Source organism: Dunckerocampus dactyliophorus, chromosome 7 (genome assembly GCF_027744805.1).
Source record: "Dunckerocampus dactyliophorus isolate RoL2022-P2 chromosome 7, RoL_Ddac_1.1, whole genome shotgun sequence".
NCBI lineage: Eukaryota > Metazoa > Chordata > Actinopteri > Syngnathiformes > Syngnathidae > Dunckerocampus > Dunckerocampus dactyliophorus.
The window spans coordinates 30,301,332-30,316,898 of record NC_072825.1 but is presented as its reverse complement, the minus strand read 5'-3'; the positions used below and the strand labels follow the sequence as shown (position 1 = coordinate 30,316,898).

Here is a 15,567-nt window from a genome sequence, read left to right as displayed (position 1 = left end):
CATTTATTCACCTCTTGTTCTTCCAAGTGTACTTTGTAGGTCTACATGACAATGTAGTGCAATCATAGCCAAGGTTTTTACTTCCTAAAAGGAAGCTAGCGGCTTAATAATAACTGATAGAATATATCCACCACCCACAGAACAAAGCTGTGCTAGTAATGTCTTACGCTTGTTTTTAATATTTTACTTTTTATACGGCAGAGTGTCATTACAGCTTTAGTTCATCAGGAAGTGACGGGAAGTGACGGTGGGCGTCCCGAGCAGGAGAGCTAGGCTCAGTGCTAGCTGTGAGTTTGGAGAGAGTTGGGAAGTGTGTTTATGTTGGCGTGGATGTAAAGTCCTGCAGTGTTCTCCGCTGTTAATAAAGCCATTAAAGTGCATCGGCGACGTGAGTCTCTCCTTCCCCACAACAAGCGGCATTACAGTATTGACCAGTGCACACCAAGAAATATACGGTGTCATTTCTTACAGGCATTGGCTGGACAGCTATGTAGTGGGGCTTGTTTAACCTTTGCCTTGTGGGCAAGCAGGAAGGAGAGACGATGCTGAGAGATGTGTGTGTGTTCTGAGCTGCTGTCTGGTGGCCGCGTTCAATAAATAAAGTTGGCAGAAGCAACAGGAGAAGTTTCCTTCTTTGCTTCGGAGCTGACAAGTTAACAGACTAGTAGCGAACGGAAAAGAAGACGGCTTTGTTTGTGTCGAATACAGAAGATAGTAGTAGTAGTAGTAGTAGTACTTTATTAATCCCACAGCAGGGAAATTCACCTGTTACAGCAGCAAGCAAGATACACAAGTAGAGAATGCATAGTGACATAGTGAATACAAAATGGTTCAGGTGTTGTAGAGCCTGATAGCGGTCGGTATGATGTCGGTAAGATGAGGACTTTGATGGATTTGTGGATGAGGATTGATGAAAAATAACGTGAGTACATTCTAAAATACTTCAATTAAGTACAACCGAACTCAGTTTTGCTCCCGCTGCTTTTTAAAAACATATGCTAGCATGGTTTTAGCGTGCAAGCAGTATTGTATTGTATTGTAGCGTCACTGGGAGCACGTCCTGTTCCCAGCCTACTTTGCAGTAATGTTTTGGTGCAAATGCTCTTAAAGTTACATGTTTGACCAGGAAATAGCAAGCTCAAAAGAAGACGGCTTTTTTATGTGGAACAACTGACAGTTTGTGTGGATCTTGTGAATGATTGTGACTGAGCTAGGACTCAGTAATTCAAGTCTACACACGACGGCTTCATTGATTGAAAAACAAAACTTTTTCGTGCATGAAGCTTCTACTTGAGTCTGTAATTTGGCCGCTATATGCGGTCAGATATTGACCAAGGGAGACAAAATGGGTGGCCGCTGGCCGCGTTGGACAGGTGACTGCTATACACAGGGTCTATAACATGTACATTTGCTGTGGGGGATTTTTCAGTGGCTGCTATAGGCAGGTGGCCGTTCTATAAAGGTGGCCGCTAAGACAGGTTTGACTGTATTTGACTTTTTCTATATTTATTTCCAAAAGAGAATGGACTATTTCCTTTCAGACACTATTTTTCAAATGGATTTTTTTTTTACATTTTAATAAAAACAACTTCACACGCATATTTGGCTTTGACTTTGTCTATCGTATATCGATATTCAACCTACATAAATGGGGATATGAGTTTTGGTTATCATCCAGCCCTACCAGCTGTGGATGCTGCAGTATTGTAGTCTAGTCTCCACTTTGCTGCAGTACAGATGGATACCCGTGTAGTCAAGATTTTGCATTCACAACCTCGCAAATTTGCAGATTTGCGGACCTCACACACGGTCCAAAACAAAAATAACAAGCAACACATGCGGATGGCACAAAGTAACTGCACCACATGGACTACGCCGGTCTTGAAATAAATGCTTACATACTAATATACAGTATTATTTATTACCCGCAAGGCATGCTGGGTAACTTCTTGTTTGGGTAAGTGTGCACACATTGGCTTTCCAGCATGCCTTGCAGGTTGGAAATGAGTGTAAATAGTATTGTTTTGCATGTATATTAGCGTGGAAGCGCTTATTTTGATACGTGCGTTGTCAGCGTGGTTATTTTTGGTTGAGTGACATGGCTGGATGGATGGTTTGTGAGTGAGTGAGTAAGGGTGTTAATGGGTTTTCTGCCACATAAATGGCCAAATTATGGAGAATGAAAGCACAAAAGGGCTGTTTTCCCACAAATAAAAACAATAATGCTTTGACGGCAGAGTGGAGACTGTGGAGGACAGACAGTACTGCAGCATCCACAACTAGCATTCAGTGGTGTCACTTCAAATGACCAATCTGTTGGATCACCGAGGGACCAGAAGATGATCAGATCTTACTAATAGTTCCCGATCTTTCCAATGGAAAAGCACCAGTCAGGTCACATTGAGCCTAGTGGCTACCATGCAGTGGAAAAGAGGCATTAGAAGGCCTCCAGAGAAAGCACGATAGGACATTCCGCATCCCTCACATCTTCCTATGAACGCCTAAGCTCACCTTCCTTGTTGCCTTTGGCCTGTCCACGCGTGGTGTAGCTCCTCCACACAGAGCTGCTGCTGTAATAATTGTCCTTCACGAACGTGTCGTCTGAGCTGTCGCTCTCGTCTTCGCTTTTTGAGTCTTTGTCGTCCTCGCCGTTGCTGTCCTCGGACGAGCCTGAGCTGTCATCTGTGGAAAAGAGGAGAGAGGCAGTGAGAGAAAACCAAAACAAGTCATCCGCAGGGTTTATCAAAATCGTAAAAAAAAAAAATTACTGATGACTCACCTTTTTTAGCCTGTCGTCCAAAAGAGCTGGCCGACAACAAGGCCGATGGTTGGATTTTTAACCTGGACATGTCCACGCCGCTGCCCTCGCTGTCTGAACAGTGAGCCTCGCTCTCGTAGCCCTCCTTGAAGTTCTCCACGCTCTCAATGTGGTCCAGGTTAGCAAAGTACTCGTCACCCATCTCTAAACCTTCTTTGTCGGCAAAGTCGTCTGTTAGGATTTTCCCTTGAAGATGCAAAGGGGGTAGAAACGTCATGTTAGGGCACACACATGGAGAGAGAGAGACACACACACACACACACACACACACACACACACACACACACACAGCCTTGTCACCCTTTAGTGTAAGTTGGAGTCATACCTAAACACTTAAGTCACTCACACTGCACACAGAACAATACAATAATAGGAATAAAAACAGTTAATGCAAGAATTCATTACAACAGAAATACAAAAAAAGAGGAAAAACACTGCACTGTTTAGTTACCGCCGCCAAAGCAGCGCAAAGCGCAAGCGCAGCGCAAAGCGCAAGCGCAGCGCAAAGCGCAAGCGCAGCGCAAAGCGCAAGCGCAGCGCAGTGGTTATGTTTTTATCTGTTTGTTTGCTTGTTTGTGTTCAAGATAACTTGAAAAGTTCTAAATGGATTTTGATTACATTTTCAGGAATTGTCAGAAATGGGATACGGAAGAACTGATTACATTTTGGGGGTGACCCCACCGTCAGGATCCCTGATTTTTTTCAAGGATTCTTTAACATCGCCAGATAGGACAATTTTCGCCATTGGTGCATATAACTGCACAAAAAATGGTCAGAGCACTTGTTTAGCACATTTAGCCTTCCTGATACATTGTGCTATCACGCTAGGTGTTAGCATGCTAACGTTAGCATGTTGGCATTGCTAGCACGCTAATATTATCTAATATTAGCATAGTAGTCATTTTTACCCATTTTCATGGGTAGACACTTTCATGAACACTTAGCACTACCATCCTAGGTCAGGGGTCTCAAACACAATTGACCTGGGGGCCGCTGGAGGCAGAGTCTGAGTGAGGCTGGGCCGCATCAGGATTTCAACAAGAAAAGCTCTGATAAAAACATTCCAATGTTCTCAAATATCTTTACTTTTTAACACAAAATAAGATGAAAAAAATGAATTAAGAGTGAATTAAGAATAAGAAAATAAATCAACCAATCACCAACTGATTGGTTGATTTATTTTCTTATTCTTAATTTAATTTACTTAATTAATTATAATTAATTATAATTAACTATAACTTTGTACAGTACATGATTTCATTTTGAACCCTTTTATCACTTTATTGTGATAAAAGGGTTCAAAATGAAATCATGTACAAAGTTGTAGTGATAAAGGGATGGATGACAGTATGTAAAGGAGATTCATGATAGATTATGAAAAGTGGAATATGGAGAAAGCATACCTTCTTCCCCAGGGTTACAGAAACAGGAAGAAGGAATATGAATATGAAATATGAATGAAGAAAAGCGAAAACCAGGGGGATAGGAGGAGGGGGGCAGGAAGCTCCAAAGACATCCATGAAGTAATGTACTGTAAAGGTGTGTCAAAATAAAAGCCATCTTTGTGGAATTTTACATAAAAGGAGAAATTAAAAGTGCACTGCGTCTGTGTAGGCTCTCAGTCGTACAGGAGTTGTCCATCGAGGAAAAGGCTTCTTGAGACGTCATCTGTACTTCTGTGAAGAAGGTGTCGGACGTTTCGCTCCTCATCCGAAGAGCTTCGTCAGCGAACTAATAAGTGCTGGTAGCTTAGGCCTTAAATACAGTAAGAGTGGGCGGAATTGGTGTGCCAACACCCTCCTCCTATTGGTTCCTTACACTAAGCCTGGGCGGAGTAGTGGTATAATCCTCTCCTGCTATTAACACCTCCGATAAAAGGGAAGTGTCGCTCCCTGAATTGGGTATGAACGACTCTGATACTGGCTCGTTAGCATCTATTGTTCTGGCTCGGCCCTGGCTTCACCTCATTTGCAAGACTAAGAGCTGTGGGTTTTGGTCTCAGTAACCTGCTGAACACAGGGTCCAAATTAAACCTCAAACCACCATTCCGATTCAATGATGGGTTCTGTTGTTTGACAAAAATAGCTTCCTTTACTCCTCTTTCAAACCATCTGTTTTCTTTGGCCAAAATCTTTACCTCGCTGTCCTGAAAAGAGTGATTGGTAGCTTTCAGGTGTAGATGTACTGCTGATTGAGGACCACTCGAATTGTCCCTGCGATGTTGATAAAGCCTTTTTTGGAGCATTTGCTTAGTTTCCCCAATGTAGTGCTCTTTGCATTCCTCATCTTTACAGTGGATGGAATAGACCACATTGCTCTGTTTCTGGTTTGGTGCCTTGTCTTTAGGATGCACTAATTTTTGTCTCAGGGTATTTACTGGTTTGAAATAGGTAGGAATTTTGTGTTGCCATAAGATCCTCTGGAGTTTTTCGGAGACCCCCGCTACATAAGGGACTACCACTCCTCTCCTTTTAGCTTCTGTGGGCTTTTGGGTTTCTTTCCCTACTCTCTTCTTTTGACATTTGTTAAAAGTCCACCGTGGGTACCCACAGGTTGAGAGCGCTCTCTGGACATGTTGTGTCTCCTTTTTCTTTCCCTCAGCACTAGTTGGTATTTGCTCCGCTCTATGTTGGAGGGTCCTAATAACCCCTAGTTTATGTTGTAGTGGATGGTTTGATTCAAAAAGCAGGTATTGGTCAGTGTGTGTGGCCTTTCTAAAGACCTCTGGAAGTAGCTGTCTGTCCTCTCCTATACTTACCTTGCAGTCTAAGAAGGCTAGTTGGTTCTTTTTAGTGTCCTCGCGAGTAAATTTGATATTGGTGTCCACCGCATTGATGTGATCTGTGAAAGACTGAATTTCTTGTTTTTTGATTATGACAAAGGTGTCATCCACGTATCTAAACCAGTGCCTTGGTTTTGTCCCTGAGAAGGATGTGAGAGCCTGTTTCTCCATCTCTTCCATGTACAGATTCGCCACTATGGGTGAGACTGGTGAGCCCATAGCACAACCATGAATTTGTCTGTAGAATTTCCCTCTAAACTGAAAATATGTGGTGTTAAGGCAAATTTCCAGTAATTGGCAGATGTGGTCAGCACTAAGTTTTGTTCTCCGATGCAGAGTTGAGTCCTCGAGAGTCCTAGAGAACACAAAAGGGTTTGTGGCGAGCATCAAAGACCTCAGATTGGAGCCAGAGGAAACTTTGGTGTCTTATGATGTGACTTCACTTTTCACATCTGTCCCCACCTCAGCAGCAGTCTCGGTGGTGAGGAAGAGACTGCTCGAGGACTCAACTCTGCATCGGAGAACAAAACTTAGTGCTGACCACATCTGCCAATTACTGGAAATTTGCCTTAACACTACATATTTTCAGTTTAGAGGGAAATTCTACAGACAAATTCATGGTTGTGCTATGGGCTCACCAGTCTCACCCATAGTGGCGAATCTGTACATGGAAGAGATGGAGAAACAGGCTCTCACATCCTTCTCAGGGACAAAACCAAGGCACTGGTTTAGATACGTGGATGACACCTTTGTCATAATCAAAAAACAAGAAATTCAGTCTTTCACAGATCACATCAATGCGGTGGACACCAATATCAAATTTACTCGCGAGGACACTAAAGAAAACCAACTAGCCTTCTTAGATTGCAAGGTAAGTATAGGAGAGGACAGACAGCTACTTACAGAGGTCTTTAGAAAGGCCACACACACTGACCAATACCTGCTTTTTGAATCAAACCATCCACTACAACATAAACTAGGGGTTATTAGGACCCTCCAACATAGAGCGGAGCAAATACCAACTAGTGCTGAGGGAAGGAAAAAGGAGACACAACATGTCCAGAGAGCGCTCTCAACCTGTGGGTACCCACGGTGGGCTTTTAACAAATGTCAAAAGAAGAGAGTAGGGAAAGAAACCCAAAAGCCCACAGAAGCAAAAAGGAGAGGAGTGGTAGTCCCTTATGTAGCGGGGGTCTCCGAAAAACTCCAGAGGATCTTATGGCAACACAAAATTCCTACCTATTTCAAACCAGTAAATACCCTGAGACAAAAATTAGTGCATCCTAAAGACAAGGCTCCAAACCAGAAACAAAGCAATGTGGTCTATTCCATCCACTGTAAAGATGAGGAATGAAAAGAGCACTACATTAGGGAAACTAAGCAAATGCTCCAAAAAAGGCTTTATCAACATCGCAGGGACAATTCGAGTGGTCCTCAATCAGCAGTACATCTACACCTGAAAGCTACCAATCACTCTTTTCAGGACAGCGAGGTAAAGATTTTGGCCAAAGAAAACAGATGGTTTGAAAGAGGAGTAAAGGAAGCTATTTTTGTCAAACAACAGAACCCATCATTGAATCGGAATGGTGGTTTGAGGTTTAATTTGGACCCTGTGTTCAGCAGGTTACTGAGACCAAAACCCACAGCTCTTAGTCTTGCAAATGAGGTGAAGCCAGGGCCGAGCCAGAACAATAGATGCTAACGAGCCAGTATCAGAGTCGTTCATACCCAATTCAGGGAGCGACACTTCCCTTTTATCGAAGGTGTTAATAACAGGATAGGATTATACCACTACTCCGCCCAGGCTTAGTGTAACGAACCAATAGGAAGAGGGTGTTGGCACACCAATTCCGCCCACTCTTACTGTATTTAAGGCCTAAGCTACCAGCACTTATTAGTTCGCTGACGAAGCTCTTCGGATGAGGAGCGAAACGTCCGACACCTTCTTCACAGAAGTACAGATGACGTCTCAAGAAACATTAGCATAGTGGCATTTTAGCCATTTTCATAGGAAAACACTACTATGCTAGGTCGTACCATGCTAACGTTAGCATGTCATCATGCTAACATGAGCATACTAGCATTTTTTGCGATTTTCATGAATATGAACTTAAACAGACACTTGGTGCTATCATGCTAGGCGTTTGCATGCTAACGTTAACATGCATTTTCAGAGGTAGGCACTTATATAAACACTTAGCGCTATTATGCTAGGTGTTAGCATGCAAACGTTAGCATGTTAGCATTAAGTCATTCAAACCCTTCCATGGTATGTTTTCATGGTCAAGGAATTTAAATATGTAAAATATTTAGATTTTAGATCAAATAAATGTAGGACTAATATTCATGGTGTAAATCAAAATATGGTGGGAACTACGGCGCTTATGCACTTTCCTAGTTATTACTTTCAGGGGAGCAGTTCCTTGAACATGCTCAAGCATATGGAGCGACCTGACAGTTATGTGTACAGTCGTCACGTTTTTTCAAACAATAAATAAATGATTGCTGTTTCGTGATTGACTATGACATTTATTAGTCAGAAAACATGCATATCTAAGCAATTTCAATACTTTTTGCCCGAATGAAGCACTTTCAAGGATAAAAATGGCGAAATGAACTAAAACACAAACACAGTATAAGCCGTTAAGACCACCAGCTTGTGAATGTAGTATTCCACATTGGTCACTCGGTGTCAGTAATTCTTCGGTAAGACTACAACAACAGCCAGACAACTGGCTTTTAATGCAGGTTTAAATTATCTAACAACAGGCACAATAACAATAACTAGAAAAGACCTCCGCCAAGCGCCATAGTTTCCCCATATTGTGATTTACACCATAAATATTACTTCTACATTTATTTATCTACATATTTAGATTAGTAATGTTAGCATGCTAGCAGTGCTAACATGTTAATGTCAACATGTTAACACCTAGCATAATAGTGTTAAGTGTTTATTTAAGTGTCACCTACCATGATAGCGCAATGTACTGGGAAGGCTAAATGTCCCGAATGAGTTGAGAATTTTGACTTTGGAACGGTCTGAATCGCTTGAGAAATGTGGTAGTAGTTAGAACTCTTTAGATCAAAGGCATTTTGCATTCCGGAAGAAAAAATGTGGGACTTTTTGTGCTGTGGCTAATAGCATGAATGAACCGACTTAGTAGCAGGTAATAATAATAATAATAATAATAAATTAGCTGTCAGGAAAAGGGTGAATTTTGGGAAAATTTTGAATTTTGGATCACCCCCAAAATGGAATCAGTCCGTTTTTATACCATTCCTAAAAATTTCACTCAAATCCATTCAGAACTTTTCAAGTTATTTTGAACACAGACAAACAAAAAAACATAACCTCCCCACTGTGCTTGTGTGCACGCGCACATGCGTTACAATGGACCAACAATGCGTAAGCTTCTGCACGTTACGCTCCTCTAAGCCCTTCCGCTTCCTCCCTGCTGTCGAGTGTGTTTTCAAAAGGCAAATGATCCAAGCCGAGTTCTTATCAAATGCACTTCTGGCTTAAAACTGCTGGAAACGTGACGTCTATTAATGCGCAGCTGCATCATCACCTCCCTTTGCCTCTCTTGCGAAAAAAGGGAAAAAAGGTATAAATCCGTCTTTGCTCCAGTGGCGACAGTCGGGCAATTGAGATGAGCACTCAGCGTATTCTTCCGCCATCGCTGCGCATTCTAACTCGTTCTCTAGATCACGTTTTTCATTCGTTTATGGGAGCGCATTCGTAACCACAACATGTCGCCGCATGGAGCGGCGTAAACCGAGGACCACCAGTACCAACACCTGGCACGAATTGCATGATACGACTCCTACCAGTCAAACCAACCAGACTTGAGACATTAGTGTTTTCTTGCATGAGTGTGCCAGTAATAATAAAGAAACTGATTCAAAGTTGAAACTGCGCGACTTACCGGCATAGATGCAGACAAAAGAGCCTTTGGCCACGTCGTCCAAGCAGCGGATGCCCCAGCCTTTGTTCTGGGTCTTGAAGAGCTGAAGCCGCACCTGCAGGCCGTGCTGCACCAGGCGGTTGGTGCACATTTGGCTGCAACACTTGCAACGCTTGTTGCACTCGTAGATCCTGGGCAAAAAAACAGTTGCCATGTGGTAACGTTGACTTTTCCTCTTGTGGGGAGTGTGAGTGCAAATGTCTGACCCCGTGGGCAGGCACTCCTCTAAGCGCTTGTTCAGGTAGCCAGCATTTGGGTTGATCTGTGCCCCCGGAGTACAGGCGGTAGCCTGCAGGGTCAGCTGGTGGCAGGAGCACTTGGACCTGCAGTGAAGGCACACAGTGAAGAGTCGGGTGGGGGGGAGAGGAGAGATTATGGACGTGCTGCTTCACTAACTTGTCCTGACAGCCATCAGTGCAATCACACCCGACCAGGAAGTCCGAACTGGTGTTGATGAACACGCCGTCTTCAGGAATGCGCTCTTTGCCTTGAAAAGTGGAGAAGAACACGGATCCATCTCTTTGCTCTCTCAAGCATTCACTCATCATTCATTGCACCTAAAAGGCTTTAACCAGTTGAATGACTTACTGTAGGCAACGTTGGGAGGTGGCGTGGAATCAATCTCGTTGACGCAGGAAAGCGGGATGTCCTCGTTTCCTCCGGTGATGTCTGGAATATAATAGAAGGGCCTCAGCGGCAGGAAGGGCCGGTCGACCAGCACGTAGGGATCCAGGCAGAACATCTCCAAGAAGATGAAGTCACAGTGTGTTTCGAAGAGGTAGCGCTGGATCTCGGCCATGTTGCGCAGGCACAGCCCGCACGGGGCCTTGTAGATCACATGGAAGGTCATCTGTGGTTGGGAGGGGGGAATGGAGACATGAGGAGTCACGACACACCTCTTGACCCGTTCAATCCCAGCCATGTTTCTAAAGACAACCCCGTCGGTAGCGGCCATTTTAGACCATTCTGACTGATTTTTCAAGGCACACAGAATATTGTGTTGTATGGTTATATAAACATGGAACCTACCAACAGAAACATTAAGGCCCTGTCACACCTTGACGATTTAGCCAGCGTACGCCAACGTATGAAAAATTTGGCCAATACGCTGGCGTACGTCGAATAGGTTATGGGTAAGTTAAGAGCACGCTGAAGCACGCCGGCATACGTCGTAGTACGTCCAAGTCGTCCAAAAATTTTGTGCATGCACAAAACTTTTTGACGTATGTCAACGTATGATTCATACGTCCCGAAAATATCAACATGTTAGCAATGCTAACATGCTAACGTTAGCATGCTAACATGTAGCATAATAGTGCTAAGTGTTTATATATGTGTCTACCTATGAAAATGGCTAAAAATGCTACTATGCTGCTGTGAATGCTAACATGCTAACGTCAGCATGATGACACCTAGAATGATAGTGCTGAATGTTTGTATGTGCGTCTCCCCATGAAAACAGCTAAAAATGTTAGTACTCTCTGGACAACTCTTTAGATCAAAGGCATTTTGCATTCCGAAAAATGGTAATGTCAAGGAAAGTGGGAATTGTTGTTATGTGCAAAATGGCATGAACGTCCTCAATTAGTTGAATGCTTTGATGTTGGAACGGTCTGAATGGGTTGAGAAATGTGGAAGTTGCTACAACTCTTTAGATCAAAGGCATTTTGCATTCTGGAAGAAAAACTGGGGGAATTTTTATGCTGCGGCTAACAGCATGAATGTCCTGACTTTGTTGAATGGGTTGATGTTGGAATGAAGTGAAACGGTTGAGAAATACTCGGTAATGGCACTTTTACGGAAAAGTGTGAATTTTAGGAAAATTTAGAATTGTTTTTCGGGATAAATATAGGTCGCCTGAATGTCCTGAACGTGTTCAACAGTTATTATAATATTGGAATCGCTTGAATCGGTGGAGAAATGTCTAAGTAGTAGCAGTAATAATAATTAGTTGCAGGGAAAAGGGTGAACTTGGGAAAAATTTCTAATTTTGGATCACCCCCAAAAATGTAATCGATTCCTGAAAATTTCATCCAAATCCATTCCGAACCTTTCAAGTTATTTTGAACACGGGCAAACAGACAAACAAACACCAGCAAAAACATAACATCTGCGCTGCGCTTAGTGGAGGTAATAAATTGTTATTTTGAAGTAAAACAACCCCTTTTTTGTGTTGTTTATGTTGTAGTTGTTTAGATATTTGAGCTGTCATAAAAGCAAAAAACATTTGTGTCAAAGTGAAAGTCATGCTTGACATGTATCTTTTCTTGCTTTTCTTTTTTTTAGTCAGGTACTGATATTTTCCTGAAACTTATCTATGTTCTACTGCTGATTACTAAAGAACAGAAAACGTAGAAAAAAAAACTTGTTTTTCCTGATGAAAGACGGGAGTGTAATGTTTCTTTTGGTAGGTTCCATGTTTATATAACCATACAACACAATATTCTGTGGGCTTTGAAAGATCAGTCAAAATGGTCTAAAATGGCCGCTAATGAAGGGGTTGTCTTTTGAAAAATGGCTGGGATTGAATGAGTTAATAAATCATGCTCTTTCATGGTTGAATAAGGCCTATTATTAGTTTTACAAAAGGCATATTTAAGCAAAGGTTACATATTTTTATTTCTAAATTAAAACATTTTCAAGCATAAAAACTAAATGAAATAAAATATAAATATTAAGTATTCAGAAGACACATTCAAAGACGTTATGATGTGTAGTACTATACACTGGTCACTAGGTGTCATGTGACTGTAATGTTGGGTGAGATCACCGAAACGGGACCAACTGAATGGTTTCCACTGTTTAAGACTCTTTTTCAGACTGTTTTCTCAGGGAACAATAGTCCTATATGCTGGTCAACGTGGCATTACATTTTAGAAGTAACTTGCTCAACATGGTTGCCAAATCGGGCAAGCATCCCCGAGTCCTGCGTGGGAACACACTTACTTTACGGTTGACTTTGCGTCGGCCCGTCATCCGTCTGAAGTCATACAGTAGCGGCGTGAGGAGGGGGTTCTTGCCCCGGTGCAGATCTGGCGTCACCGGCCGCACGCGACTCAGGCAGGCCGGCTGGCAGGTGTGCGTCGTGTAGAAGATGCGTTCGGTGGGCGCGCGGTATGACGGCTGGTGCGGGATGGTGGCCCCGGGATGGGACGCCACGGGCGGGGTGACGGAAGTGGTCACCTGTCTCTGGTACGACTGCTGAGGTTGCGAGCTGCTGCTGACTGCAGGGGTCACCATTCTTCCGCAACACAAGACAGGAAGTTATCGTGAGAAGCTGTTCCCGATGAACACAATGCTTGGCGCGCTCACCTTTGCATGTTGCTGGGACTGGAAGACAGAGGCTGCATGACTCTGGAGGCATTCGTGCCTCCCACGCCAGGGATGAAGGGAGAAGTGCTCTTCTTGGCCATTTGATGTTTAGAGCTTCATGGTAAAATAAAAAAGAAAAAAAAAACATTTAGTCTACACACTTTGTCCCTGCAGTGTTACCCAATTTTGCATGTCAATGGGTACACTGGTGGTAATCTAATCTAAAATGTTAAAAAGTTGGGGAGGCATTATTTCAGCGAAGTAGTCGTGAATGTAACGTCAACGCTGCTCCGCTCAAAGCGTGTCTCAGTCACACAAATGGGTTGACTTTTCCCACCAACCCTTGAGAGCAATTCGGGGGTAATTCTCAAGTCATTTCTGTAGCGTCTTGGATCTTCCTTGTGATTTTCTGTTAATAACTAATTAGGGCTGCACAATATATCAATATTATGAATGTATCAATATTTACTTTCAGCACAATATCAAAAACAACCATATCGACATGGAATGGATTTGCACTGTATCTCCCAGCGGCAGTTCAGTCGAAGCGACAGAGTCTGTGGCGGAACAATTAGTCAGCAAGAAAAAAGCATTAGCTCAGTGATGTGGAGTTACAACTCCTGCCACAACACAGAGCTCACGGCTTGCTTCTTTTTCCTGTTGCGTTCCTCATAAAAAGGAAAAGCAAAGACCACTTTGCTTTTGCTATGATGAAGAGGTGTCATATCACATTGCTAAGATATATGGTCCCCGGTGCAACAGCGGAAAAAACGGACTTAAAAACCTGCTGAAAACAATGGACTCTCGACGTCCAGCAAGCTTGGCAGCTTTACCACAAATGTACAAGGAAGTCAGACAGACAGTTGCTAAGCCTGATGCACTTGACAGGTTGGTGTTCCTGGCACAAAATAAGGACATGCTTGTGTCTTCTAAAAATGTTCACCTAAAAAAATATTACTGTTCAATTTAAAGTACTTTATTTTTGTGTTGCTGACATTTGCAAATTTCCTTTAAACTGGGCACTCCTTAATATTTGGTTCTTTTGTGCTTTTGTTATTAACTGAGGATTGAGCATAGCTAAAGGTTTGCTATTAAAAAAAACATTCTATTTAAATTTTTCTGTATTTATTTCAAAAAGAGAATGCCCTACTTTATTTTAGTGGCTATTTTTAGATATGAGTTTTTTAATGTGCATCTTGCATGAAGCTTTAAAATGTCAAATAGCATCCTCATGTTGAGTATTTATTTTAATACAACAACTTAACATGCAAATTTGGCTTTGATTTTGTCTAAAGTTACTTTGCGAAAAAAATATTGGGATTATATATCAATATTCAACCTAAATATATCGGGATATGAGATTTGGTCCATGTCGCCCAGCCCTAGAACTAATCATAACACCCAAAGCGATGTCTTCCAGTCAGCAATTCCCTCTCCCACACTGTCCGTGTCTCTCTTTTTTTTCTGGTTTATTGCCTCCTTCCTGCTCTTTGCTTTCTCTACCTGCAGCTGCCAGAAAATACAGACTTATCTTTATTTATTGCATGAGCTTCTCTGGAGTTCAACATCTTGTAGGTCCCTTGCAAACAGAGGAACTAATGAAGCTATGAGCGATGCCTGCAGGTGTGTGGCATCACAGGGGATCCAGCGGGACCAAATAATGCAACGACTGCTTCACGGGTGCGGGAAGTGGTGGTGACAAGGCATACCCATGAGGAAACAATGTGTGTCGCGCACAGTATTGTCATGCACTAGACGCAAACAGTACTTGACGAGGTGTAAATAAGTCATGTGGAGTGTGGTCATTTTGTGCCAATGCGCACCATTTTCGGTTACGAACTGCGTGCCAAGTGTGTAATTTATGCATAAACACAACGCAAACAGTGCGCAAACTAGTCTCAACACTTTTCAGGCATGCCATAAATAAGTAAATACATAAATACGTGACACGTATTGCCACAGCAAATTGCGAGACAATGCAGAAGCAAAACACGTGCGAGTGTAAATGCCGCTTAAGTCGGAGACATCACTCACTCAACACGTGGCGACTGAGTGAGCTGAGTGGTTTGTTGGGCTGGTGGCTGTTGAATCTGAGCTGCCGGCAGGCTATGGGGGGGTGGGGACTTGACAGGAGAAGCTCCAAGATGACCATCACTGGTGTACTGGACGACAGGACCTTTACTTCTCAGCGCACCTGGAGACCAAGGAGTAAAATGTAAATGATGTCATGAGTACGCATGCTATGTAGTGAACAATGAGTGCATATACTGCAAGTGGATGTTACCCATATTTGGTCGTGTCCTCTGCTGGCCGGCCAACTTCTTCTCCTGGGTGTTGGCGGTGGTCATCTTCAGGTTGAACATGGGCTCCAATCTGGTGGAGCCCCTGTAGATCCACTCAGTTCTCTTATCATCCTGATGATCCAAGTGAGTCCAACACGATCAGTGTGTGTTTTCAATCTGTCCAAACTAGGAAGTGGTCACCACAACGTACCAGAAAAAGGATCTTGACCAAGCTGCCGTCCACTTCCTCTACTTTACTCTTCCACCAGGTTCCATCCCACTCGGTTTTGATGATCTGGCCCACTTTTAGAAGCACCATGGGCCTGCTGGGATAAGCAGTGATGTACTCCTCGATGAAATCTCGGCAAGACGCGTCCTCTATGTCTTCCCAGGTACGTTTCACTG

At 43.0% G+C, this 15,567-nt stretch overlaps 1 protein-coding gene across 1 annotated transcript in view; it reads right to left on the bottom strand.

The window, feature by feature from the left end:
- LOC129185511 (histone-lysine N-methyltransferase SETDB1-B-like) overlaps positions 1–15,567 on the bottom strand; it is a 33,059-nt gene that overhangs the window by 6,293 nt on the left and 11,199 nt on the right. Inside the window, exons 9-19 of the mRNA XM_054782692.1 lie at positions 15,374–15,564; positions 15,165–15,294; positions 14,915–15,074; positions 12,881–12,994; positions 12,515–12,809; positions 10,157–10,418; positions 9,965–10,055; positions 9,775–9,891; positions 9,530–9,699; positions 2,780–3,004; positions 2,512–2,682 (exon numbers count right to left, since the gene is read on the bottom strand). Coding sequence (XP_054638667.1) covers positions 2,512–2,682; positions 2,780–3,004; positions 9,530–9,699; positions 9,775–9,891; positions 9,965–10,055; positions 10,157–10,418; positions 12,515–12,809; positions 12,881–12,994; positions 14,915–15,074; positions 15,165–15,294; positions 15,374–15,564 — 1,926 coding nt within the window. The remainder of the gene's footprint in view (positions 1–2,511; positions 2,683–2,779; positions 3,005–9,529; positions 9,700–9,774; positions 9,892–9,964; positions 10,056–10,156; positions 10,419–12,514; positions 12,810–12,880; positions 12,995–14,914; positions 15,075–15,164; positions 15,295–15,373; positions 15,565–15,567) is intronic.